General features: G+C 53.4%; 1 protein-coding gene across 3 annotated transcripts in view; it reads left to right on the forward strand.

Annotated features, from left to right (window-relative positions):
* PHC2 (polyhomeotic homolog 2) overlaps positions 1–12,313 on the forward strand; it is a 120,052-nt gene that overhangs the window by 69,758 nt on the left and 37,981 nt on the right. For 2 of the 3 annotated variants that reach the window (XM_044937967.1, XM_044937966.1), the window contains exons 2-7: positions 1,391–1,600; positions 4,200–4,358; positions 5,452–5,529; positions 5,976–6,140; positions 8,460–8,612; positions 9,641–9,953. In XM_044937967.1, coding sequence (XP_044793902.1) covers positions 1,445–1,600; positions 4,200–4,358; positions 5,452–5,529; positions 5,976–6,140; positions 8,460–8,612; positions 9,641–9,953 — 1,024 coding nt within the window. In that variant the 5' untranslated portion in view covers positions 1,391–1,444. The remainder of the gene's footprint in view (positions 1–1,390; positions 1,601–4,199; positions 4,359–5,451; positions 5,530–5,975; positions 6,141–8,459; positions 8,613–9,640; positions 9,954–12,313) is intronic. The other variant, XM_006054674.3, reaches the window with a different exon arrangement.

A 12,313-nucleotide genomic window follows, 5' to 3' on the forward strand; every position in this document is an offset into this window, starting at 1 on the left:
CCTGGGTTTCCTCACCTCCAACCTGCCTGTCTTTGAGCCTTCACCCATACTTTGTGCAGCCCGTGGTAAAACTTGCCCAGTCTGAGGACAGCATCCTGAGGAATGCTGACAACCTCCAAACTGAGCATGTTGGGAAGAAGATGGCAGGGCGTTATTAATGACTATTTTAGTTCTTTGCACTAAGGTTCTCTATATATTATTATTTTCTTCATTTATTAAGTTGGCATAATCTGCAAGCAGAGAATTGAATTCTATGATAGAATGACGAAGAAGTGTGGTTTTTAGATATAGGGAGGAGTGGGTAGAAGGAAAAGCTTATACACACACATATATATTAAGATTTTTATGAATAGCATGAAAGAAGACAAAGAGAGGAACTTGACCTGAGACCTGGGCATAACTTTCCCCCGACTCCGTCCTTTTTTCTCAGTTCTTCTCCACTCCCAATCACATTGCCTTGAAGGGATGCACAGCTTCCAGTTCTGAATCCCAAGCATACAATGGTCCCTGAAGGAATTTCTGGCACTTCCGTCCTTAGTGCCCAGGATAGAAGTTCCAGGAGACTCTGCCAGTTCCACCTTGGAAGAGGATCGATCTGTTGTAACTGGACAGTGGGAACCAGGCTGGGGACACTTTTAATAACCACAACGGCCAGTGCATAAGGAACTCTCAGTATATGCTCGACTCCCCACTTAGCACTCTATCGTTAATATCCTCCCAACAATCCATCAGTCTCGTGTCTGCCAGGTTAAGACAGAAGGTTAGAGAAGGGTGACTTGCCAAGGCTTCCCAGCTGGTAAGTGGCGGAGCCAGGACTCAAACCCAAGTCTCTCTGACTCCAAAGCCTGTGGTTTTCACCGCATTGCTCAACGTGGTGTCCTGCTCAGCACAGACCGGGGAGCACTCGCTGAGTACTTTGGGAAGGAAACAGACTCCAAACATACTCGAAGCTCTTCTGTCTTGGCAAACAAGACAAATACTACAGTTTATTTTACTGCCTCTTTCTCTCATTCTGTTCTCTCTGGATTTTTTTAATTCCCATGTCTTTCGAGAACTGCCTGTGTAAATACAGACAAGTAATAATTTTTCTGATGTCCAGTTTCTCCACCCACTGATGAAAAGGTTGCTGGTGCGAAGGATGCCCCCTAAGGAAGCCCAGCATAGGGGGTCCTCCCTGGCTGTCTTTCACCTCCCCAAGCAGAATAACAGGTCATAAGGTTTAGATTCAGGCTGACCTGATTTCACATCTTGCTTCTCGAGCCTTGTCCTGATGGCAGGGGTGGCTCAAGACCTCGGTTCGGAAGAGGTCCCACCACAGGCTGGGGGCGACAGATGCCTACTTGTGTGTTCTCTAGTTCGTTAAGCATTTCCCTCTGCCTCTTCCTCCCAGCACCTGCCTGCTCATCCGCTACCTGAGCGCCCTGACTGCGCCACCCCATCGGCCATGGAGGGCGAGCTGCCGGTCCCCCATGCACCCAGCAGCGCAAGTGTCAGCAGCGGTGCCGGCGGCGGCGGCGGCGGCGGCGGCGGTGGCAGTGGCCGGCCCACGGGGCCCCAGATTTCTGTGTACAGCGGCATTCCCGACCGGCAGACTGTGCAGGTAAGATGCCACCTGACTACTCATTAACCAGGAGGACGTGTTGGCGTGGTCCGGTCGGACAGCCAGGGTGCCAAGTCAAGAATGGGCACAAGGGCGTATGTTAGTGGCAGATGTCTGTGCCTCATTGGAGAAGCAGTGATGCGAGATGGGTTCCCTCAGGGAGGTCTGAGGAGAGTGGAAATACTTAGCAGAGCCGGAAAATGCCTTTCTTACCTGGTGACTCAGACCCCACAGGGCCATTCGGGGAGGAGAAGCGTGTGAAATTATTAAGGGCAAACAAGTGAAACTAGCAAACAGAAGAAAATGATCAGGATCAGCTCAGCTGCAACCTAGACCCACTATCTAAGTGACCATTGCCCCATGACAACTCTAAGTCTCTAACACATAGAGGACCAAAAAGGACCCCCAAACAACCCTTTGTCTTTGCAGCCTTCTGCCTTCTTCCCCAAAGCAGTGGTTTGCAAAATGTCATCCGTGAGGCCTTCTGGGTGACTACACACTCTTCCAAAATGCAGTCATGACCACACATTGCCTGCCATCTGCCACGCACCCCATGCTGTCCAAAGCATTTAGCCTATTTATCTTCTCCTCCAGCTGAGAGGAGGGTTCTTATTAGGCACAATTCTATACTTGAGAAAACTGAGGCTCAGAGAAAGTGGTGTCTTATCCAGGATCATGCAGGTAAAGACAAAAATGCTGAACCTGATTCTCACCCCCCACCCCCATCCCAAACCTGCGTTCTTATTCCCTACAATGTCTGGTTGAAGTTCCTGGATAAAATCGGCAGAAAAGAAAGACCGCAGCGAAGAAATGTGTTTTCTGATGGCTTCGCTGTTGCAGGTTGAGTGTACCAGATGAGTGTCCTTACCCTGCTTTGGCCCTAGGCCCAGATTAGGGGATGGAGAGGAAGCCACAGCAGATGGTGGGAGAGCTTGAGAAGTCTAGCTAGAGCAGACCCCATCAGATACTCTGGAGTCTTTCCTCTCCTAGCTATCTCTGCCTCACATTTAATAGCACCACGCTTCCATCCTTGCCACCTCCTCCTGAGCCTCCTCCCCTGGGCCCTTTGCACATGAGTATTTTAGCGTGTTTCTAGCTGCTGACATTAAGAGGTGCCCTCCTGCCCCTCCTGCCTCTCACCACAATTCCAGGCAAAAGGGATTTGAGATTTCTGCTCTGGCAAGTGGAGTGACCTGAAGTTGTGTTCCGCACCCAAGCAGAACCAGTGGGGTGCCTCCTACTTCCATTCGTTCACATCCTCCAAGGAGGAAGAGTCTGTCTCTGCCACTGCTATCTGGATGCTGTGAGGTGCTTTTAAGAGTCTAAGGAAAATAGAAAGGCTGGATAAAGGGAATAAGGAAAAAGAATTACGGGGAGAACAGGTATAAGAAAAACTGAGTACATGTAAAGCAGGAACCCCAGAGGGGAAAGTGCACTGAAGGAAGCGTATGGAGGAGATGGTATGTGGAAAGGTATCTGGGGAGATCCCAGAGCCCATGGAGAATCTGTGATATCAGTCTGTTTTTATAAAACCCCCAATCTGAGCCCCAAAGTGATTTTGTCCAAGAGCCACCAGCCCCTGGAAATCACTCTGAGCCAAAGAGAGCTAGACTGGAGGCTCACTGCCAGGGGGCAGAACCCAGGGTAGGAGCAGCCCTGTAGCCAAGGGATTCAGCAGAATAAGGGTGGGAAGTGGGCCAAAGCCTGGCCAGGGCCCAAGTAGGGCACCCTCCACCCTGGGAAGGTGGCAGGAGAGTGACCAGGTAAGAAGAAAGGAGGAGAATAAAGAAGAAGATACAGGGTCTCAGGGCTGGAGGACAGGTGTTCACTTTTCCTTGTTCCTGAGGGTGGAGGAGAGGCTTTGAGGAATGGGAGACTGGGAGGGGATCAAAGAGCAGCTGTTTGTTGTTTCCCAGAGAATGTGGCTCAACCAGTCCCATCCGAAAAGAGGGAATAGCAGTAAGACTAGCGGGAGATGGTGGCTCGAGAGAGAGAGCAATGGAGAGAAGGAGGGAGAAAGTAAAAGAGGAACGCAGCATCCTACGGCTACAGCAGCATCCTTGTACCTGTAGCATCTCTGTGGCTGTAGCATCCCTGCTCCGCAAGGCCAGAGACAGTCTCCTGAGGGACCAGTAGGACCTCTCAGCAGCTAGGGGCAGACCCTGCCAGGAGGGTGTTGCCCTTGGACAGATTTTAGTTTGGCTGGCTGGAATAGGCCCCCACTTCCAGCTTGTCTCTCTTTCTTCCCATCCCTTTCTGTCCTCATCACCCCTGTGGGCCTGTTACTCTCATCTGAGGCTGCAGAGTGGTGGGGAGGGTACCTAACAAGCCTGCCATAGGACCCGGTGGCACAGATCTCCTGTCTCCTGACCTGAGGGTTGTTGGAGGGGCATGTGCCCCCCGTATCCGGACAGAACAGGAGCGTGTACCCTGAAGAGAGGTGGAGATAGATCAGGTGGGAACGTGTGGAGCTGTGCAAACAGCCATCTCCCCTGCTTCCTGGCGAGTGGGGATCACAGACCTGGTCATTCGGGGGGAGGGGTTGGAGCAGGCCTGACCGCAGAAGGGGCTCTTCCCTCCCCCGCCCCGCCCTCCGCAGGTGATCCAGCAGGCCCTGCACCGGCAGCCCAGCACAGCAGCCCAGTACCTGCAGCAGATGTATGCAGCCCAGCAGCAGCACCTCATGCTGCAGACGGCGGCCTTGCAGCAGCAGCACCTCAGCAGCGCCCAGCTCCAGAGCCTGGCGGCCGTGCAGCAGGTGAGACCGAGGATGCCGCCAAAGGAAGTGAGGGAGGAGGCAGGTGCCCCGCCCCTCCCACACGTTCTCTAACTGCCTCCTCATGGAACCCCTGCGAAGTAGGCACCACTGTCAGCCGCGTCCTTCAGCAGGTGAGGCGAGAGGCTCTGGGAGGCTCAGACCTCCCCTGGGGTCCACAGAGCTCTCGAGCAGAGCTGGCCTTGCTCAAGGAGGGACTGCCGGCTGCCTGCCTCACCACAACACCACACCTCAGGGAGGGGACTGAGGGTGCGAGAAGGCGTCCACAGGAGAAGGCCGTCACCCATGCAGCCCACCTGTCTGCCCTCAGTGGCTGAGAAGAGCTCAGTCATCCAGTCAACAGAATGCTTATGCACCTACCGTATGCCAGAGGTCATGTCAGCCCCAGGTGCACCATGGATGCTGTCCTCCTGGAGCTTGTGGTGGGGAGACAGCAAGTAGACAGAAACCCAAATAGACAAGAAAGCAAAATAGTTAAATACCAGAGTGCTGACAAGCTCTCCCAAAGAGAAGAGTAACAAGGAGGCCCACCTTAGTCCGGGGGTGGGTGGGGGCCTATCTGCTGGAGGAACGGTGAATGAATGAATGAATGTCTGCTGGAGGAACGGTGAATGAATGAAGGAATGAATGTCTGCCAGAGGAACATTGAGCGAATGAATGAATGTCTGCTGGAGGAACTGAAGGATGAGAGGAAGCTGGCCAAGGGGAGGGCACAGGCTGGACATTCCAGACAGTCTGTGCCCGGCTCGCCACGTGGGAGCCTATGAGGTGGGTATAATAGAGGGGGCCGGGGTGAGGGGCTGAAGAAAGCTGGAAGCATGGGTGATGGTCCTTGCTGACAGTTGGAGTGCTTCTGTGTAAATGCTCGGCCTCGTGTAAGCCTTTCGGCAATCCTGCAAGCAGTCCCCACTGTATAAAAGAGGAAGCCGAGGCACTTGCTTGAGGGCCTGTCGATGAGCCAGAGTAAGGACATGACTCCTCATCACTGCCCTGCAGTGCACCCCATGGTGGGCGAGGGCCGAGGGCCTGGCTGGAGGAGGTCTGGGCCTCGGTGACAAGGATTCTTCTTTCCCAGGCAAGCCTGGTGGCCAACAGACAAGGGAGCACTTCCGGCAGCGGTGTGTCCGCACAGGCCCCTGCCCAGTCATCCTCGGTGAGTAGGGTGCGGAGCAGCAGGCCAAGCCCACGGTTCTAGGACCACTTCCTTCCTCTTTGACCAAAATGCTCATGAGCCTCCAGATGCAACGGTGGTGAATCCTCAGTCATGTAGAATCATGGCTGGAATCCATTACTCTCTCCAGAAAAAAAATATGTGCACCACTTTCTAATTTCTGTTAGTAACTCCCTGTCATCTTTACAATGTCAGGGCTCCTGGCTCACGGCTCAGCCCTCTTCCCATGGGGTCCTTCGGACAGCACTGCACACAGGCCAGAGACGCAGCAGTGCTGGGGGGAGAAACAGGACCCAAGAATCAGAGCTGGTCCTAAAGAAGGCTGAGTCCACCAAGGAACAGAGGAGGTGGAGAGAAAGAAGTGGATGAAGGGGTGCAGTTAAGCCACAGAAGCACCCGTTTCCTACTGCACACGTCTCTCTCCCCAGATCAACCTGGCAGCCTCCCCAGCAGCAGCCCAGCTCATCAACCGGGCTCAGAGCGTCAACTCGGCAGCAGCCTCAGGCATCACCCAGCAGGCCGTGCTTCTGGGCAACACGTCTTCTCCAGCCCTGACTGCAAGCCAAGCACAGATGTATCTCCGGGCACAGATGGTGAGTCCCCATCCTGGGCCATGGCTCAGGTAAGCCAGGAGGACAGAGGCAGAGAAGTTGGGAGCTGGGCTATTAAAGAAGGGTGGCAATTAGAGAAGGGTGGGGAAGAAGCACCAGGCGGACAGTTGGTAGGAAAGCAGGGGTGGCATAAAGAAGGCGGCCTGGAAGGTGGACGGGAGCTTGATAGTGGCTCCATGACTCAAAGAAAGGTAGGGTTCCAGGCCAAAATTAAGTTACCCGTGGTGCCTCCTTTCCTTTCCCTCTGAGAGTGAAACAGAATTATCCTCCTCTTATCAGAAACCACTCCCTAAAATTAGTTACGGTAGGGAACGCAAGGGTCTATGCCCAGGTGGTCTGTCCCCTCAGACACGTAAGACAAGCAAGTGCACGAACATCCGATACCCCACAGAAGTCGGGTCTTAGTCCGCTGGGACTATCCTGCAGGGACTGGCCACCACTAGTTCGGGGCCACGGAGAAGGCAATGGCACCCCACTCCAGTACTCTTGCCTGGAAAATCCCATGGACGGAGGAGCCTGGCAGGCTGCAGTCCATGGGGTCGCGAAGAGTCAGACACGACTGAGCGACTTCACTTTCACTTTTCACTTTCATGCATTGGAGAAGGAAATGGCAACCCTCTCCAGTGTTCTTGCCTGGAGAATCCCAGGGACGGGGGAGCCTGGTGGGCTGCTGTCTCTGGGGTCGCATAGAGTCAGACACGACTGAAGCGACTTAGCAGCAGCAGCAGCAGTTCAGGGCCAAAAGTGCATCCCGCCCCGGTGGTGAAGGCGCCGCCAGCTCCAGGAAGTGTGTCGCCACCACTGCATTCCCAGCCGGGCCTCCATCCCCATCAGGGCCGCCCGGTCAAGCATTCATCAGGTGGGCTTGCTCGGGCCAGATGTACTCAGGACGGTATCAGCCCTCCACACACATACCTAGAGTCCCGCCTTGACACCTGTCCCTAAGAGGTACAGAGGCCCATAAGAAGCTGAGGGGTTCCTAAAATGAAGCAGACTTTCCCAGGAAAGCAGCAGCATTTGTTCCCCCAAGGAAGCAGGCAGGTCTAGGTCTAGATTGGGCTCAGCCCACTCTGAGTCCGGTTCTCCCAGCCCTGCTCTGAATTGTTCTCCCGCCAGCTCCTTGACATACCATCCTGAAGGCTGTACGGCCCCAGCCCTCGCTTAGTTTTTGTGGCCAGAGCTTGACACTGGGAACTTTTCTGGTTCTGCTCCAGCACGTCAGTTCTTGACTCTGAACTCACTGAGGTGCAGCTCCATTCCTGGGGAATAGCCTCAGACACCCATGGGGACCAGACTTCCACTTCTCCAGGGAGCCAGGCAGCCCACGTGACACCACCCACACCTGCTCTGTCTTCAGTTCACCCCATCCCTTCTCTGGCTCAATTGCTCCCTCTGGAGCCCTGGAGCCTGGCCACCTCTCCCCCCAGAGTGGGGTGCCCTCACTCAGAGGAGCAGATATGCTGTCATGTACATGTCCAGAGCTGGACTCACAAGGGTGGGAGTGTCGCACAGAGACCCTCAGTCCCTGCGCGCCATGCAAGGAGATGTAGACACAAGTACAACCTGGTTCCTCTTGGTTCCTCTAGCACTGTTGTCTCTGCTCATGCATGTATAAACACACACACACACACACACACACACACACACACACACACAGCCTAATCTAAATTTGACTAAGAAATGGGCAAAAGAATCTAATCTGATCGCTTCTGGCAGAAGGTCCTATTCTGACCCACACCTAGAGTCCAGAGCAGATTAGATTTTTTTTTTTAATTTTTTATCTTGTATTGGGGTATAGCTGATTAACAGACAATGTTGTGATGGTTTCAGGTGAACAGCGAAGGGACTCAGTCATACATACACATGTATCCATTCTCCCCCAAACTCCCCTCCCATCCAGGCTGCCACAGAACTTGCAGGTGAGATTTAGAACATGGTTCCAGGGCATCTGTCTCAGCCCAGGGGCTCTGCTCCCCAGGATGCTGCAGAGAGGGACTTGAGGGTGTCCGGCCATCATTATTGGTCCCTTCTCTGGGGTGAGCTCTTGGCAGAGGCTTCTGAAGTACACCTGACTTGGTGCAGCCCCAGGGCAGCCCCCTAGCCCTGGCCCTTCCCTGCCCGGCCTGGATCAGGACTTGAGGGCCCTCTTGAGATTTTCAGGAGGCACCTCTGGACTCTCTCCCTCTCCCACCTCCCCCGCTTCCTCCCCCCAACCCCGTCTGCTCCCTGGCTGAGCTGTCGTGTCCTGTGGCTGAGCCCACATTGGGCAGGTAAAAGGCGCCTCGTTTCCTGTGATTCCAGGCCCAGCCAGGTAACCTGGTGCAGGTAGCTAGGAGCCTAGGCGGCACTGTTCCTTTGTCCCCTCAGCTCATCTTCACGCCCACGGCCACCGTCGCTACCGTGCAGCCTGAGCTCGGCACTGGCTCCCCCGCCCGGCCCCCCACCCCTGCCCAGGTGAGGATTCCATGCTTGTGGGCGGGCAGGGGGGTGGGGACCCCTGCCGAGGGGGCATTGATGCTGGGTCTGGGCCCGAGCCCTGGAGGAGCTTTGGACGTCTTGGGGTGCTCCAGGAAAGCAGGTGGGAGACGCTGTCCCATTACCCCTAGACTCACTCCTTGATTCCTCGCTGAGAAGGCCTCGGCCACTCTGGACCCTGCTTCGGGCCCCGACCACAGGGCAGGAGCAAGTGTGATTGCCAGAGCCGGTGGCCCCACTACCTTATACCCTCCCCAGGATGAGCTCTGCTATCATTGCTTTTCAAGAGGAAAATTCCACTCTGATGACACATGCTAGCAGCTCTAGGAATCAGGAAAAACAGCATGCAAGAGGGAGCAAGGATGAGTCCTGGGTCCCTTCCTCCTGCTGGGAGCACACAGACACAGCTGTGGCTGTAAAGATTCTGTGGGTGGTGGGGAGGAACCAGCCCCATCTAAGGGATGGGGGTCAGACGCAAGTCTGGCACAGCCTCCGTGTGTCCAGCAGAGGGTGCCAGGGACCAACTTGAGTCAGCTTGCCGGTCCTGATGTGTAAACCCAATCCTCAGGACAGGATAATCCTTCACCTGGGAGACTTTCACTTTTGCCCAGGCCTTTCCCAGTGTGGGAAGCCCCATGCCCTGCCATGATTCTAAGTGGTACGCAGCCCATCCTGATAGATTGGGGGAGGAGGGGAGGTAACAGGAGGGAGAAGCTGCCCCGGCCTCCCTGCCCCCGCCTGCCCCAGCCAAGGCAGACATCCCTGCTCAGAATTTAGTTTCTTCTGCAGATGAATCCAATGACCAGCACTCTGTCTGTCCCCTTTAGAAACTCTGCTCCTGGTTTCTCCTTCAGCCCCTTGTCTCGTCTCTCTCGCTTTCTTTCCGATCTAACAACTCTCACGTTCAGCACTCCTGGATCCATCCCTAACTCCTTCCCTGTCTGAACTATGTGTCGGCATTGTTCACACCCACATTCTCTGGACTCCTACAGACCCCTCTTTTCCAGGTACAGAACTTGACCCTCCGATCACAGCAGACACCAGCTGCAGCAGCCTCGGGCCCTACCCCCACCCAGCCTGTCCTGACCAGCTTGGCCCTGAAGCCCACGCCAGGTGGTAGCCAGCCTCTGCCTACCCCATCACAGGGCAGAAACACTGCTCAGGGTTCCCCTGCAGGTGCCAAGTCTGGCACAACCGACAGTGTGACAGAGCCACTCAAGAGAGGAGACAGCAATGGCAGTGTGCCTGGGAGCTTGGAGGGCCGGGCTGGGCTCAGCCGGATGGTGCCCACCGTGGCTACCCACCCGCTCATTGCACCAGGTAAGCACTCCAGGAGGAAGGATCCTATCCCAGAAAACTCAGAAGGACGATGGGTCAGGGGGAAACTTTCACACTCTCCTATTTCCCATGGGCAAGATAAGATGTCAGCCGTGGGTCTCTCTTTCCCCTTCTACAGTCTTGAGATGTTCTTCAGCTCCAGATTCTGTTTCATGCTTCTTGTCCAGCTTTAAAGAAGGAAGCCATGTTAGTGGAAATAAATGGGACCTTCTTTTTCTTTTTTTTTAAGAGGAGAACCTTGTTCATATAAATGGTCCATCATTTAATTTTCTTTTATTTGGCCACACCATGTGTCATGTGGGATCTTAGTTCCCCATCCAGGGATCAAACCCATGCCCCCTGTAGTGGGAGCACAGAGTTTTAACCACTGGACCGCCAGGGCAATCCCAAATAAGACCTTCTTCACAATGGGTACCATGATTCTCAGGGTACCAAATCATAGCTCTTCACCTAGGCAGTGGAGGTTTGGCAGTTACAGTATTTTGAAATTCTCTAAGAGTCAGCAAAAAAAGGATAGGGGCTAGCCAGAGGCATGTAAGAACCACACAGGGAGCTGAGGAAGTGAGAAGTTTATTTTCTCATCACTCAACAGACATTTGTTGACTAATATGCGTTGGTTATGTTGCCAGTTCCGGGGGTGCCGAGATAAATAAGACATGGGCCCTGCCTCCCAGGTGGGCAGGGTCTGGAGATACAGATGAGTACAGCCTGTCATAGATGTTAGCTCTGAGCCCTGGAGGATCACAGAGGCACCATCTAGCCTGGGGGAGAGGAGCCAAGAAAGGTTTGCCAGTAAGAGTGGTACTCAAGAATAAACCTTGCAGATTATAAAAGTAATAATCCAGCAGATTACTTAGGAGGCAAATTATATGAACAGGATGAATCAGTATTCCCTAGGGCTAGATTCTCCCTGCTGCTAAGATTCTCCCAGCGCTGCCTACTGAAGGCAATCTTTAATGAGGAAATCTGCCAACAGCCCTGGAAGCCAGACTAATCAGTCTCGGGAAGAAGACCAAGCTCTTATAGCACAGAAATGTAGTGATGGACCATGTGACCTTGCATTAAAGATAGAGTCACCCTGGTCACATCCCTGAAATAATGACTCCCACTCCGTCCTCACCCAGACCATTTTACCATCCAGTCTAACCTGCGTTTTTATTTTTCTTGAGAGCCTACTTTGTGCTTGTTACTAGATTAACCACAATGATCAAAATGTGATTTCTCACCTAAAGGAGGGTGCAGTCAAAAGGAGGGAGGTAGATTTTTAAGCAAATCCATTCAATTTCATAATTGCCATTGTAGGACTAAGTATGAGGTACGGGGGGGCCCAGATGGACACCTCTGTGCCAGGCAGGATGGATCAGAGATGCTGCCCCCCAAGGAAATGGCACTGGATATTGAAGCAGGAGTTGTTTCCCCAACAAAGGGGAAGATATTCTAGACAGATGACAGAGGCATAGGTAGAGCCTTGTGATGTGAACCGCGAAGAGCCTGAATTCAAGTCCTTTATTCACCCTCTGGAGGCTTCAAGGACAGAGGTGGTCTCTGCCTCCCGCGGACCCTCTGAGCTGAGGCAGGCCGCTCTCTTCAGAAGCCTAACCACCCTGTGACTCTGGGCCTTTCTTCCTGTCTGGCATTGCTTTCTCCAGAGACTAGTCCAGCTTCTTCCTTTTATGGAGAAAGAAACTGAGGCTCAGAGGGTAAAGTCTGGGTGGGGGGAGGTGGGATGTCTTAAAATGAGCTGATATCAGCTGAGACTAAAGCAAGGACCCCAAATTAACATTTCTCCTACCTCCTCACGCAACCTACAAACCATAGAGCAACATCTGCATTTGAAGACTTCCTGAGAATCCCGTTTCTACCCAGGTCAAAATGTAACCCCTGCCTAGATCTAAGCCAGCGCCCATTCTCCAGATTCTAAGGACCCTTCAATGGAAAGACTAGTTCTTAGGTTTCCTCCTAAGGCTCCTAGGCAACCCTGGGGCCTCAAGAAAACTGAACACAAAGGGGACCAGCACTGATAAAAACCTCTGATGTGTATTAGACAATACGCTGGGCTTTTTTATGTACCCCACCTCTTCTGCTTTTCAGAAGAACCCCCGTAGATATTTTCATCCATTTTACAGATGAGAAAACCGAAGTTCAGAGTGGTTACCCAAGAAATTACTATAAATATCACTCAAGGTCACATCACTATTACGTGGCAGAACTGGAAACCGACTCCACGTCTGGCTGAGTCAGACAGTGCGCTCTTAATCATCAAGCCATGTTTGCCTCTTTCAGCTCTTTTGGGGCTTCCTAGGCCTTTCTTATTCCTGACCCAAAGTTCAAAGAGCCTCGTG

This window comes from Bubalus bubalis, chromosome 2 (genome assembly GCF_019923935.1).
Source record: "Bubalus bubalis isolate 160015118507 breed Murrah chromosome 2, NDDB_SH_1, whole genome shotgun sequence".
NCBI classification, from domain to species: Eukaryota; Metazoa; Chordata; class Mammalia; order Artiodactyla; family Bovidae; genus Bubalus; species Bubalus bubalis.